The sequence below is a fragment of the Salvelinus fontinalis genome, chromosome 3, assembly GCF_029448725.1.
Source record: "Salvelinus fontinalis isolate EN_2023a chromosome 3, ASM2944872v1, whole genome shotgun sequence".
Taxonomy (NCBI): Eukaryota; Metazoa; Chordata; class Actinopteri; order Salmoniformes; family Salmonidae; genus Salvelinus; species Salvelinus fontinalis.
In genome coordinates this window covers 59,913,395-59,928,505 of record NC_074667.1, presented here as the reverse complement: position 1 = coordinate 59,928,505, position 15,111 = coordinate 59,913,395, and the positions used below count along the sequence as shown (strand labels likewise).

The 15,111-nt window shown below is 40.7% G+C and overlaps 1 protein-coding gene and 1 long non-coding RNA gene across 2 annotated transcripts in view; both read right to left on the bottom strand.

Moving 5' to 3' along the window:
• Nucleotides 1-15,111, bottom strand: part of LOC129851571 (transmembrane channel-like protein 6) — a 68,317-nt gene continuing 53,206 nt past the window's right edge. Inside the window, exons 16-22 of the mRNA XM_055918181.1 lie at nt 13,821-13,916; nt 10,724-10,799; nt 10,338-10,471; nt 9,720-9,896; nt 9,061-9,139; nt 172-270; nt 1-15 (exon numbers count right to left, since the gene is read on the bottom strand). Coding sequence (XP_055774156.1) covers nt 1-15; nt 172-270; nt 9,061-9,139; nt 9,720-9,896; nt 10,338-10,471; nt 10,724-10,799; nt 13,821-13,916 — 676 coding nt within the window. The remainder of the gene's footprint in view (nt 16-171; nt 271-9,060; nt 9,140-9,719; nt 9,897-10,337; nt 10,472-10,723; nt 10,800-13,820; nt 13,917-15,111) is intronic.
• Nucleotides 11,999-12,916, bottom strand: LOC129851241 (uncharacterized). The gene is made up of 3 exons (XR_008758945.1): nt 12,695-12,916; nt 12,296-12,388; nt 11,999-12,110 (listed from the first exon to the last, which is right to left on the bottom strand). It is a non-coding gene; the product is annotated as an uncharacterized LOC129851241 (long non-coding RNA).

Sequence of the window (15,111 nt, the reverse complement as noted above, 5' to 3'; positions counted from 1 at the left end):
CTAGCTGTTGGAATCCTGGGAAGAGGACAGGAGAAAATGGTCAGAAATGTGAGCCAGGAGAAATTGGGAACAAAAGAATGCATGCAGCCACACACACACACACACACACTCCCTCCTTCATACACATACTCTACCATACACAAACTCTCTCTCTCTCTCATACACACACACCTGACTGGCCTGACTGGTGAGTCTGCGAGGGGAGAGGGGTCGTTTCTGCTGGTGGATGGCCTGGAGACGAGTGATCAGGAACTTCTTATCCTCCCCCTCCTAGAGACACAATGACACAGGTCAGCAGGGAACAACCATGTAGCTGGCCATTAACACCTTATACACAGTGTTAGAACACTCCATTAACACATTATACACAGTGATAGAACACTCCATTAACACATTATACACAGTGTTAGAACACTTCATTATACACAGTGTTAGAACACTCCATTAACACAGTGTTAGAACACTCCATTAACACATTATACACAGTGTTAGAACACTCCATTAACACATTATACAGTGTTGGAAAAGTCCATTAACACATTATACACAGTGTTAGAACACTCCATTACACACAGTGTTAGAACACTCCATTACACACAGTGTTAGAACACTCCATTAACACTGTGTTAGAACACTCCATTAACACATTATACACAGTGTTAGAACACTCCATTAACACATTATACACAGTGTTAGAACACTCCATTAACACAGTGTTAGAACACTCCATTATACACAGTGTTAGAATACTCCATTAACACATTATACACAGTGTTAGAACACTCCATTAACACATTATACACAGTGTTAGAACACTCCATTAACACAGTGTTAGAACACTCCATTAACAGTGTTAGAATACACCATTAACACCTTATACACAGTGTTAGAACACTCCATTAACACATTATACACAGTGTTAGAACACTCCATTATACACAGTGTTAGAACACTCCATTAACACATTATACACAGTGATAGAACACTCCATTAACACATTATACAGTGTTAGAACACTCCATTAACACATTATACACAGTGATAGAACACTCCATTAACACATTATACACAGTGATAGAACACTCCATTAACACATTATACACAGTGTTAGAACACTCCATTATACACAGTGTTAGAACACTCCATTAACACATTATACACAGTGATAGAACACTCCATTAACACATTATACACAGTGTTAGAACACTCCATTATACACAGTGATAGAACACTCCATTAACACATTATACACAGTGATAGAACACTCCATTAACACAGTGTTAGAACACTCCATTATACACAGTGTTAGAATACACCATTAACACTTTATACACAGTGTTAGAACACTCCATTAACACATTATACACAGTGTTAGAACACTCCATTAACACATTATACAGTGTTAGAACACTCCATTAACACATTATACACAGTGTTAGAACACTCCATTAACACATTATACAGTGTTAGAACACTCCATTAACACATTATACACAGTGTTAGAACACCCCATTAACACATTATACACAGTGTTAGAACACACCATTAACACATTATACACAGTGTTAGAACACTCCATTAACACATTATACACAGTGTTAGAACACTCCATTAACACATTATACACAGTGTTAGAACACCCCATTAACACATTATACACAGTGTTAGAACACCCCATTAACACATTATACACAGTGTTAGAACACCCCATTAACACATTATACACAGTGTTAGAACACTCCATTATACACAGTGTTAGAACACTCCATTAACACAGTGTTAGAACACTCCATTAACACATTATACACAGTGTTAGAACACTCCATTAACACATTATACACAGTGTTAGAACACTCCATTACACACAGTGTTAGAACACTCCATTAACACATTATACACAGTGTTAGAACACTCCATTAACACATTATACACAGTGTTAGAACACTCCATTAACACATTATACAGTGTTAGAACACTCCATTAACACATTATACACAGTGTTAGAACACCCCATTAACACATTATACACAGTGTTAGAACACACCATTAACACATTATACACAGTGTTAGAACACTCCATTAACACATTATACACAGTGTTAGAACACTCCATTAACACATTATACACAGTGTTAGAACACCCCATTAACACATTATACACAGTGTTAGAACACCCCATTAACACATTATACACAGTGTTAGAACACCCCATTAACACATTATACACAGTGTTAGAACACTCCATTAAAACAGTATACACAGTGTTAGAACACACCAATAACACATTATACACAGTGATAGAACAATACATTAACACATTATACACAGTGTTAGAACACTCCATTATACACAGTGATAGAACACTCCATTAACACATTATACACAGTGTTAGAACACTCCATTAACACATTATACACAGTGATAGAACACTCCATTAACACATTATACACAGTGTTAGAACACTCCATTATACACAGTGTTAGAACACTCCATTAACACAGTGTTAGAACACTCCATTAACACATTATACACAGTGTTAGAACACTCCATTAACACATTATACACAGTGTTAGAACACTCCATTACACACAGTGTTAGAACACTCCATTACACACAGTGTTAGAACACTCCATTAACACAGTGTTAGAACACTCCATTAACACAGTGTTAGAACACTCCATTAACACATTATACACAGTGTTAGAACACTCCATTAACACATTATACACAGTGTTAGAACACTCCATTAACACAGTGTTAGAACACTCCATTATACACAGTGTTAGAATACTCCATTAACACATTATACACAGTGTTAGAACACTCCATTAACACATTATACACAGTGTTAGAACACTCCATTAACACAGTGTTAGAACACTCCATTAACAGTGTTAGAATACACCATTAACACCTTATACACAGTGTTAGAACACTCCATTAACACATTATACACAGTGTTAGAACACTCCATTATACACAGTGTTAGAACACTCCATTAACACATTATACACAGTGTTAGAACACTCCATTAACACAGTGTTAGAACACTCCATTAACAGTGTTAGAATACACCATTAACACCTTATACACAGTGATAGAACACTCCATTAACACATTATACACAGTGTTAGAACACTCCATTAACACATTATACACAGTGTTAGAACACACCAATAACACATTATACACAGTGATAGAACACTCCATTAACACATTATACACAGTGTTAGAACACTCCATTATACACAGTGATAGAACACTCCATTAACACATTATACACAGTGATAGAACACTCCATTAACACATTATACACAGTGTTAGAACACTCCATTATACACAGTGTTAGAACACTCCATTAACACATTATACACAGTGATAGAACACTCCATTAACACATTATACACAGTGTTAGAACACTCCATTATACACAGTGATAGAACACTCCATTAACACATTATACACAGTGATAGAACACTCCATTAACACAGTGTTAGAACACTCCATTATACACAGTGTTAGAATACACCATTAACACTTTATACACAGTGTTAGAACACTCCATTAACACATTATACACAGTGTTAGAACACTCCATTAACACATTATACAGTGTTAGAACACTCCATTAACACATTATACACAGTGATAGAACACACCATTAACACATTATACACAGTGATAGAACACTCCATTAACACATTATACACAGTGTTAGAACACTCCATTATACACAGTGTTAGAACACTCCATTAACACATTATACACAGTGATAGAACACTCCATTAACACATTATACACAGTGTTAGAACACTCCATTATACACAGTGATAGAACACTCCATTAACACATTATACACAGTGATAGAACACTCCATTAACACAGTGTTAGAACACTCCATTATACACAGTGTTAGAATACACCATTAACACTTTATACACAGTGTTAGAACACTCCATTAACACATTATACACAGTGTTAGAACACTCCATTAACACATTATACAGTGTTAGAACACTCCATTAACACATTATACACAGTGTTAGAACACTCCATTAACACATTATACAGTGTTAGAACACTCCATTAACACATTATACACAGTGTTAGAACACCCCATTAACACATTATACACAGTGTTAGAACACACCATTAACACATTATACACAGTGTTAGAACACTCCATTAACACATTATACACAGTGTTAGAACACTCCATTAACACATTATACACAGTGTTAGAACACTCCATTAAAACAGTATACACAGTGTTAGAACACACCAATAACACATTATACACAGTGATAGAACACTCCATTAACACATTATACACAGTGTTAGAACACTCCATTATACACAGTGATAGAACACTCCATTAACACATTATACACAGTGTTAGAACACTCCATTAACACAGTGTTAGAACACTCCATTATACACAGTGTTAGAATACACCATTAACACTTTATACACAGTGTTAGAACACTCCATTAACACATTATACAGTGTTAGAACACTCCATTAACACATTATACAGTGTTAGAACACTCCATTAACACATTATACACAGTGATAGAACACTCCATTAACACATTATACACAGTGTTAGAACACTCCATTAACACAGTGTTAGAACACTCCATTATACACAGTGTTAGAACACTCCATTATACACAGTGTTAGAATACACCATTAACACTTTATACACAGTGTTAGAACACTCCATTAACACATTATACAGTGTTAGAACACTCCATTAACACATTATACAGTGTGATAGAACACTCCATTAACACATTATACACAGTGTTAGAACACTCCATTATACACAGTGTTAGAACACTCCATTATACAGTGTTAGAATACACCATTAACACTTTATACACAGTGTTAGAACACTCCATTAACACATTATACACAGTGTTAGAACACTCCATTAACACATTATACAGTGTTAGAACACTCCATTAACACATTATACACAGTGTTAGAACACCCCATGAACACATTATACACAGTGTTAGAACACCCCATGAACACATTATACACAGTGTTAGAACACTCCATTAACACAGTGTTAGAACACTCCATTAACACATTATACACAGTGTTAGAACACCCCATTAACACATTATACAGTGTTGGAAAAGTCCATTAACACATTATACACAGTGTTAGAACACTCCATTACACACAGTGTTAGAACACTCCATTAACACAGTGTTAGAACACTCCATTAACACAGTGTTAGAACACTCCATTAACACATTATACACAGTGTTAGAACACTCCATTAACACATTATACACAGTGTTAGAACACTCCATTAACACAGTGTTAGAACACTCCATTATACACAGTGTTAGAATACTCCATTAACACATTATACACAGTGTTAGAACACTCCATTAACACATTATACACAGTGTTAGAACACTCCATTAACACAGTGTTAGAACACTCCATTAACAGTGTTAGAAAACACCATTAACACCTTATACACAGTGTTAGAACACTCCATTAACACATTATACACAGTGTTAGAACACTCCATTATACACAGTGTTAGAACACTCCATTAACACATTATACACAGTGATAGAACACTCCATTAACACATTATACACAGTGTTAGAACACTCCATTAACACAGTGTTAGAACACTCCATTAACACATTATACACAGTGTTAGAACACTCCATTAACACATTATACACAGTGTTAGAATACCCCATTAACACATTATACACAGTGTTAGAACACCCCATTAACACATTATACACAGTGTTAGAACACACCATTAACACATTATACACAGTGTTAGAACACTCCATTAACACATTATACACAGTGTTAGAACACTCCATTAACTTCTTGCCACTATAGGGGGTGCTGTTTTTGCATTAGCATAATTTCCTCTACAGATTAAACTGCCTCTTATTCAATTATTGCTCTTACTATATGCATAGAATTAATACCATTGGATAGAAAACAATCTATAGTTTCTAAAACCGTTTCAATTTTGTCTCTGAGTGAAACAGAAGTCATTTGACAGCACTTTCCCTGACCAAGAAGAAGAATGCAAGATGTGTATGCTCGCTTCAACGCTCTGCCTATATATGGTCACGCCACCTATGACCCGAAACACACTTCATTCGTCTTCCTCTGGGTGTCAAGAGGACGTCAGAGGAGAAATTTTTTGTTTATCTTGTACTGACGTGAAATAAGACCTATTTCTTTGGCGTGACCGACAACTTCCGGTTCTCTGACTCGCGCTATTTGGAGGTGCGATTGTCTACTGTTTTGCTGCCGTTACGGATGAAAACTATCTCCGTCTCGAAGTTTGTTTGATACATGTGACCATATCATCTTAATGTATGTTTTTTCAATATAGTTTAATCAGATTATTTGAATTTTTTCGGGAGTTTTGCCGTGTTCCGTTCTGTGACTTTTTTTACTTTGGCCAGTCGACCAGTACATATGCTAAATGAAGAGGGAAAGTTGCCATTATGAATGGATTGAACGACTCATCAGGACTAAGGACACCTTGATCAACATTCTGATTAAAGATCAGCAATAGTAAGACCCAATTTACGATGTTATTTCATATATCTGTCGTGCATGTGAACTGGTCGGGGGCGCCCAGCTGGTTCTGGCTGGCGTGGCTATGCTAATTTAGCGCTACATTTTGTTTTCGCTATAAAACATTTAATAAATCTGAAATATTGTTTGGATTCACCAGATGTTGGGCTTTCAATATCTGTACGCTGTGTATTTTTCTGAAATGTTTTAAGATAAGTAATTAGTTATATGACGTTGGTCTCTGTAATTGTTCTGGCTGCGTCGGCACTATTTCAGATTGCAGCTGCAATGTAGAACTGTGATTTATACCTGAAAAATGCACATTTTTCAAAAAAAAACTATGCTATACCATAAATATGTTATCAGACTGTCATCTTATGAAGTTGTTTCTTGGTTAGTGGCTATATATATTTTTATTTAGTCGAATTAGTGATAGCTACTGACGCAGGAAAAAACTGTTGGAGTAAAAAAATTGTGTCTTATGCTAACGTGGTTAGCTAATAGATTTACATAGTGTCTTCCCTGTAAAACATTTTAAAAATCTGAAATGGTGGCTTTATTCACAAGATCTGTATCTTTCATCTGGTGTCTTGGACTTGTGATTTAATGATATTTAGATGCTACAATTTACTTGTGACGCTATGCTAGCTATGCTACTCAGTGGGGGGGGAGTGGGGGGTGATCCCGGATCCGGGTTGGTGACTCGTTAAAGGTCCATTAACACATTATACACAGTGTTAGAACACTCCATTAACACATTATACACAGTGTTAGAACACACCATTAACACAGTGTTAGAACACTCCATTAACAGTGTTAGAATACACCATTAACACATTAAACACAGTGTTAGAACACTCCATTAACACATTATACACAGTGTTAGAACACTCCATTAACACATTATACAGTGTTAGAACACTCCATTAACACATTATACACAGTGTTAGAACACTCCATTAACAGTGTTAGAATACACCATTAACACATTAAACACAGTGTTAGAACACTCCATTAACACATTATACACAGTGTTAGAACACTGTTGAAAGTACATTTTCTACATTGACATTTTAGTCATTCAGCAGACGCTCTGATCCAGAGAGACTTACAGTTAGTGAGTCATTTAGCAGACGCTCTGATCCAGAGAGACTTACAGTTAGTGAGTCATTTAGCAGACGCTCTGATCCAGAGAGACTTACAGTTAGTGAGTCATTTAGCAGACGCTCTGATCCAGAGAGACTTACAGTTAGTGAGTCATTTAGCAGACGCTCTGATCCAGAGAGACTCACAGTTAGTGAGTCATTTAGCAGACGCTCTGATCCAGAGTCACTTACAGTTAGTGAGTCATTTAGCAGACACTCTGATCCAGAGAGACTTACAGTTAGTGAGTCATTTAGCAGACTCTCTGTTCCAGAGAGACTTACAGTTAGTGAGTCATTTAGCAGACGCTCTGATCCAGAGTCACTTACAGTTAGTGAGTCATTTAGCAGACGCTCTGATCTAGAGCGACTTAGTTAGTGAGTCATTTAGCAGACGCTCTGATCCAGAGAGACTTACAGTTAGTGAGTCATTTAGCAGACGCTCTGATCCAGAGAGACTTACAGTTAGTGAGTCATTTAGCAGACGCTCTGATCCAGAGAGACTTACAGTTAGTGAGTCATTTAGCAGACGCTCTGATCCAGAGAGACTTACAGTTAGTGAGTCATTTAGCAGACGCTCTGATCCAGAGTCACTTACAGTTAGTGAGTCATTTAGCAGACACTCTGATCCAGAGAGATTTACAGTTAGTGAGTCATTTAGCAGACGCTCTGATCCAGAGAGACTTACAGTTAGTGAGTCATTTAGCAGACGCTCTGATCCAGAGAGACTTACAGTTAGTGAGTCATTTAGCAGACGCTCTGATCCAGAGAGACTTACAGTTAGTGAGTCATTTAGCAGACGCTCTGATCCAGAGAGACTTACAGTTAGTGAGTCATTTAGCAGACACTCTGATCCAGAGAGACTTACAGTTAGTGAGTAGTTATCATAGTGTTATCCAGATAGAAAACGTTGTTATAAAGGGTTAAGTCACACTGTTATAAAGGGTTAAGTCACATTAGTATTGTATAAGAGGGTTGCGACATAGTGTTATCCAGATAGAAAACGTTGTTATAAAGGGTTAAGTCACACTGTTATAAAGGGTTAAGTCACATTAGTATTGTATAAGAGAGTTGACGTTACGTTTTCTATCTGTATAACACTGTTATAAAGGGTTAAGTCACACTGTTATAAAGGGTTACGTCACACTGTTATAACGGGTTAAGTCACACTGTTATAAAGGGTTAAGTCACACTGTTATAAAGGGTTACGTCACACTGTTATAAAGGGTTACGTCACACTGTTATAAAGGGTTACGTCACACTGTTATAAAGGGTTACGTCACACTGTTATAAAGGGTTAAGTCACATTAGTATTGTATAAGAGAGTTGACGTTACGTTTTCTATTTGCTCCTGCAGCAGACTGATAATCTTCCTCTGTCCATCCACCACCTGGGTGTTGAAGTAAATCACTATCCTGAGAGACACAGAGAGACAGTATGAAAACACACAACAACATTCTCCTTTACAGAGACACTGACAGGAAATGATCAAAGCAACCTGAAGGAACTTAGTTTGTGTCAAATCCCTCAAACTATCATCCTGCTTACAGGAAGATACCAGGAACAGAGGGTTCTCCACCATGTAGCTGTGAGCCCAGGCTAGTCTGTCTGTCTGTCTGTGTGTGTCTGTGTGTGTGTGTGTGTGTGTGTGTGTGTGTGTGTGTGTGTGTCTGTGTGTTTACCTGTCTGTGTCTGTACACCGGTCTCTCTCTGTGTGTGTCTGTCTGTGTGTGTGTCTGTCTGTCTGTCTGTCTGTCTGTCTGTCTGTCTGTCTGTCTGTCTGTGTGTGTCTGTGTGTGTGTGTGTGTGTGTGTCTGTGTGTTTACCTGTCTGTGTCTGTACACCGGTCTCTCTCTCTGTGTGTGTGTGTGTGTGTGTGTGTGTGTGTACCTGTCTGTGTCTGTACACCGGTCTCTCTCTGTGTGTGTGTGTGTGTGTGTGTGTGTGTGTGTGTGTGTGTGTGTGTGTGCGCGCATGTGTGTGTGTGTGACTCACAGGAAGATCCCAGCAGCCAGGAACAGAAACAGAGGGTTCTCCACTATGTAGCTGTGAGCCCAGGCTAACCAGGCCAGGTTAGGGTTGTGTGTCTCCAACTCCTTCACCCACAGCTTCCCTGACTGGAACATAGTGGACAGGCTACGGAACGGCCCGCATGACTCAGACGGACGGATACTGGAGGGAGAGGAGGGGAGGGAGAGGAGGGAGTGGAGAGGAGGGGAGGGAGAGGAGGGGGGGGAGAGGAGGGAGTGGAGAGGAGGGAGTGGAGAGGAGGGGAGGGAGAGGAGGGAGTGGAGAGGAGGGAGTGGAGAGGAGGGAGTGGAGAGGAGGGGAGGGAGAGGAGGGGAGGGGAGGGAGAGGAGGGGAGGGAGAGGAGGGGAGGGAGAGGAGGGAGAGGAGGGGAGGGGAGGGAGAGGAGGGGAGGGAGAGGAGGGGAGGGAGAGGAGGGAGAGGAGGGAGAGGAGGGGAGGGGAGGGAGAGGAGGGGAGGGAGAGAGATTGATATACTATGTTATCTATGTGAGTAATGTATATTGCAGGTATGTGTGTGTTTGAATTTGCTAGTGTGTGTTCAACATCTTCAGTGTGTGTGTTAGTGACATCCATCTCTCCTTACCTCCACATGGTGTAGCTGACACAAACAGCAGCCCCCAGGAAGGAAGGGCAGCAGAGGAGAGTGATGAAGATGGTGCTCATCTGACTGGCTCTATAGGGCTTCCTAGGGGACTGGCAGTTCATCATCACACTAGTCTGGTGGACACACACACACACACACACACACACACACACACACACACACACACACACACACACACACACACACACACACACACACACACACACACACACAGAGAGAGAGAGAGTACTGTCAGGATACGGTCAGAGAACAGTTTGTGAGTCAAGACAAGGTTAAATGTCAGTTGACATTCAGTTGTAGTTGGATAGTAATTAGTGTACATAGTGCAGTTAGCAGTATGATCATAGTGATCAGAACAGACGTACCTGCTTCATGTAGAAGAGAAGCAGCAGTTTGATGATCTGTACAGCAGGAAGCAGAGGAGTGAACAACACCCCCAACCTAAACACCACGGATACAACATCACTACAACCTCCACAACACAGATACAACATCACTACAACCTCCACAACACGGACACAACATCACTACAACCTCCACAACACAGATACAACATCACTACAACCTCCACAACACGGACACAACATCACTACAACCTCCACAACACATATACAACATCACTACAACCTCCACAACACAGATACAACATCACTACAACCTCCACAACACAGACTCAACATCACTACAACCTCCACAACACAGACTCAACATCACTACAACCTCCACAACACAGATACAACATCACTACAACCTCCACAACACAGATACAACATCACTACAACCTCCACAACACAGATACAACATCACTACAACCTCCACAACACAGATACAACATCACTACAACCTCCACAACACAGACACAACATCACTACAACCTCCACAACACAGACACAACATCACTACAACCTCCACAACACAGACACAACATCACTACAACCTCCACAACACAGACACAACATCACCACAACCTCCACAACACAGACACAACATCACTACAACCTCCACAACACAGACTCAACATCACTACAACCTCCACAACACAGACTCAACATCACTACAACCTCCACAACACAGATACAACATCACTACAACCTCCACAACACAGATACAACATCACTACAACCTCCACAACACAGATACAACATCACTACAACCTCCACAACACAGATACAACATCACTACAACCTCCACAACACAGACACAACATCACTACAACCTCCACAACACAGACACAACATCACTACAACCTCCACAACACAGACACAACATCACTACAACCTCCACAACACAGACACAACATCACCACAACCTCCACAACACAGACACAACATCACTACAACCTCCACAACACAGACACAACATCACTACAACCTCCACAACACAGACACAACATCACTACAACCTCCACAACACAGACACAACATCACTACAACCTCCACAACACAGATACAACATCACTACAACCTCCACAACATCACTACAACCTCCACAACACAGATACAACATCACTACAACCTCCACAACACAGATTCAACATCACTACAACCTCCACAACACAGATACAACACCACTACAACCTCCACAACACAGATACAACACCACTACGACCTCCACAACACAGATACAACACCACTACAACCTCCACAACATCACTACAACCTCCACAACACAGATACAACATCACTACAACCTCCACAACACAGATACAACATCACTACAACCTCCACAACACAGACACAACATCACTACAACCTCCACAACACAGATACAACCTCCACAACACAGATACAACATCACTACAACCTTCACAACACAGACACTACAACCTCCACAACACAGATACAACATCACTACAACCTCCACAACACAGATACAACATCACTACAACCTCCACAACAGACACAACATCACTACAACCTCCACAACATCACTACAACCTCCACAACACAGACACAACATCACTACAACCTCCACAACACAGACACAACATCACTACAACCTCCACAACACAGATACAACATCACTACAACCTCCACAACAGACACAACATCACTACAACCTCCACAACATCACTACAACCTCCACAACACAGACACAACATCACTACAACCTCCACAACACAGACACAACATCACTACAACCTCCACAACACAGACACAACATCACTACAACCTCCACAACACAGACACAACATCACTACAACCTCCACAACATCACTACAACCTCCACAACACAGACACAACATCACTACAACCTCCACAACACAGACACAACATCACTACAACCTCCACAACACAGACACAACATCACTACAACCTCCACAACATCACTACAACCTCCACAACACAGATACAACATCACTACAACCTCCACAACACAGATACAACATCACTACAACCTCCACAACACAGATACAACATCACCACAACCTCCACAACACAGACACAACATCACCACAACCTCCACAACACAGACACAACATCACTACAACCTCCACAACACAGACACAACATCACTACAACCTCCACAACACAGACACAACATCACTACAACCTCCACAACACAAATACAACCTCCACAACACAGATACAACATCACTACAACCTTCACAACACAGACACTACAACCTCCACAACACAGATACAACATCACTACAACCTCCACAACACAGATACAACATCACTACAACCTCCACAACACAGATACAACATCACTACAACCTCCACAACACAGACACAACATCACTACAACCTCCACAACATCACTACAACCTCCACAACACAGACACAACATCACTACAACCTCCACAACACAGACACAACATCACTACAACCTCCACAACACAGACACAACATCACTACAACCTCCACAACACAGATACAACATCACTACAACCTCCACAACACAGATACAACATCACTACAACCTCCACAACACAGATACAACATCACTACAACCTCCACAACACAGATACAACATCACTACAACCTCCACAACACAGATACAACATCACTACAACCTCCACAACACAGATACAACATCACTACAACCTCCACAACACAGATACAACATCACTACAACCTCCACAACACAGATACAACATCACTACAACCTCCACAACACAGATACAACATCAGCCCATACAGGGTGCAGGGTTGAGGCTAGGTGCAGGGTTGAGGCTAGGTGCAGGGTAGAGGCTAGGTGCAGGGTTGAGGCTAGGTGCAAGGTTGAGGCTAGGTGCAGGGTTGAGGCTAGGTGCAGGGTTGAGACTAGGTGCAGGGTTGAGGCTAGGTGCAGGGTTGAGGCTAGGTGCAGGGTTGAGGCTAGGTGCAGGGTTGAGGCTAGGTGCAGGGTTGAGGCTAGGTGCAGGGTTGAGGCTAGGTGCAGGGTTGAGGCTAGGTGCAGGGTAGAGGCTAGGTGCAGGGTAGAGGCTAGGTGCAGGGCCAGGGTTAGAGTTCATACCAGGCCAGTGTCTGTCCGTAGATGAGTTCCAACACGTTCCTGGAGATGTCAAACACAGGCTTTCTTTTCCTCTTCAACACCCTCTGAGAAAACAACCTGCAGGAGAGAGAGAGAAGAAGATGAGGGATAAAGGATGAGAACGGGAGAGAAAGATAAGAAGATGAGGGATAAAGGACTGAGAACGGGAGAGAGAGATAAGAAGATGAGGGATAAAGGATGAGAACGGGAGAGAAAGATAAGAAGATGAGGGATAAAGGACTGAGAACGGGAGAGAAAGATAAGAAGATGAGGGATAAAGGACTGAGAACGGGAGAGAGAGATAAGAAGATGAGGGATAAAGGATGAGAACGGGAGAGAAAGATAAGAAGATGAGGGATAAAGGACTGAGAACGGGAGAGAAAGATAAGAAGATGAGGGATAAAGGACAGAACGGGAGAGAAAGAGAAGAAGATGAGGGATAAAGGACTGAGAACGGGAGAGAAAGATAAGAAGATGAGGGATAAAGGACTGAGAACGGGAGAGAGAGAGAAGAAGATGAGGGATAAAGGACTGAGAACGGGAGAGAAAGATAAGAAGATGAGGGATAAAGGACTGAGAACGGGAGAGAAAGAGAAGAAGATGAGGGATAAAGGATGAGAACGGGAGAGAAAGAGAAGAAGATGAGGGATAAAGGACTGAGAACGGGAGAGAAAGAGAAGAAGATGAGGGATAAAGGACTGAGAACGGGAGAGAAAGATAAGAAGATGAGGGATAAAGGACTGAGAACGGGAGAGAAAGAGAAGAAGATGAGGGATAAAGGATTGAGAACGGGAGAGAAAGATAAGAAGATGAGGGATAAAGGACTGAGAACGGGAGAGAAAGATAAGAAGATGAGGGATAAAGGACTGAGAACGGGAGAGAGAGAGAAGAAGATGAGGGATAAAGGACTGAGAACGGGAGAGAAAGATAAGAAGATGAGGGATAAAGGACTGAGAACGGGAGAGAAAGAGAAGAAGATGAGGGATAAAGGATGAGAACGGGAGAGAAAGAGAAGAAGATGAGGGATAAAGGACTGAGAACGGGAGAGAAAGATAAGAAGATGAGGGATAAAGGATTGAGAACGGGAGAGAAAGAGAAGAAGATGAGGGATAAAGGACTGAGAACGGGAGAGAAAGATAAGAAGATGAGGGATAAAGGACTGAGAACGGGAGAGAAAGATAAGAAGATGAGGGATAAAGGACTGAGAACGGGAGAGAAAGATAAGAAGATGAGGGATAAAGGGTTGAGAACGGGAGAGGTAGATAAGAAGATG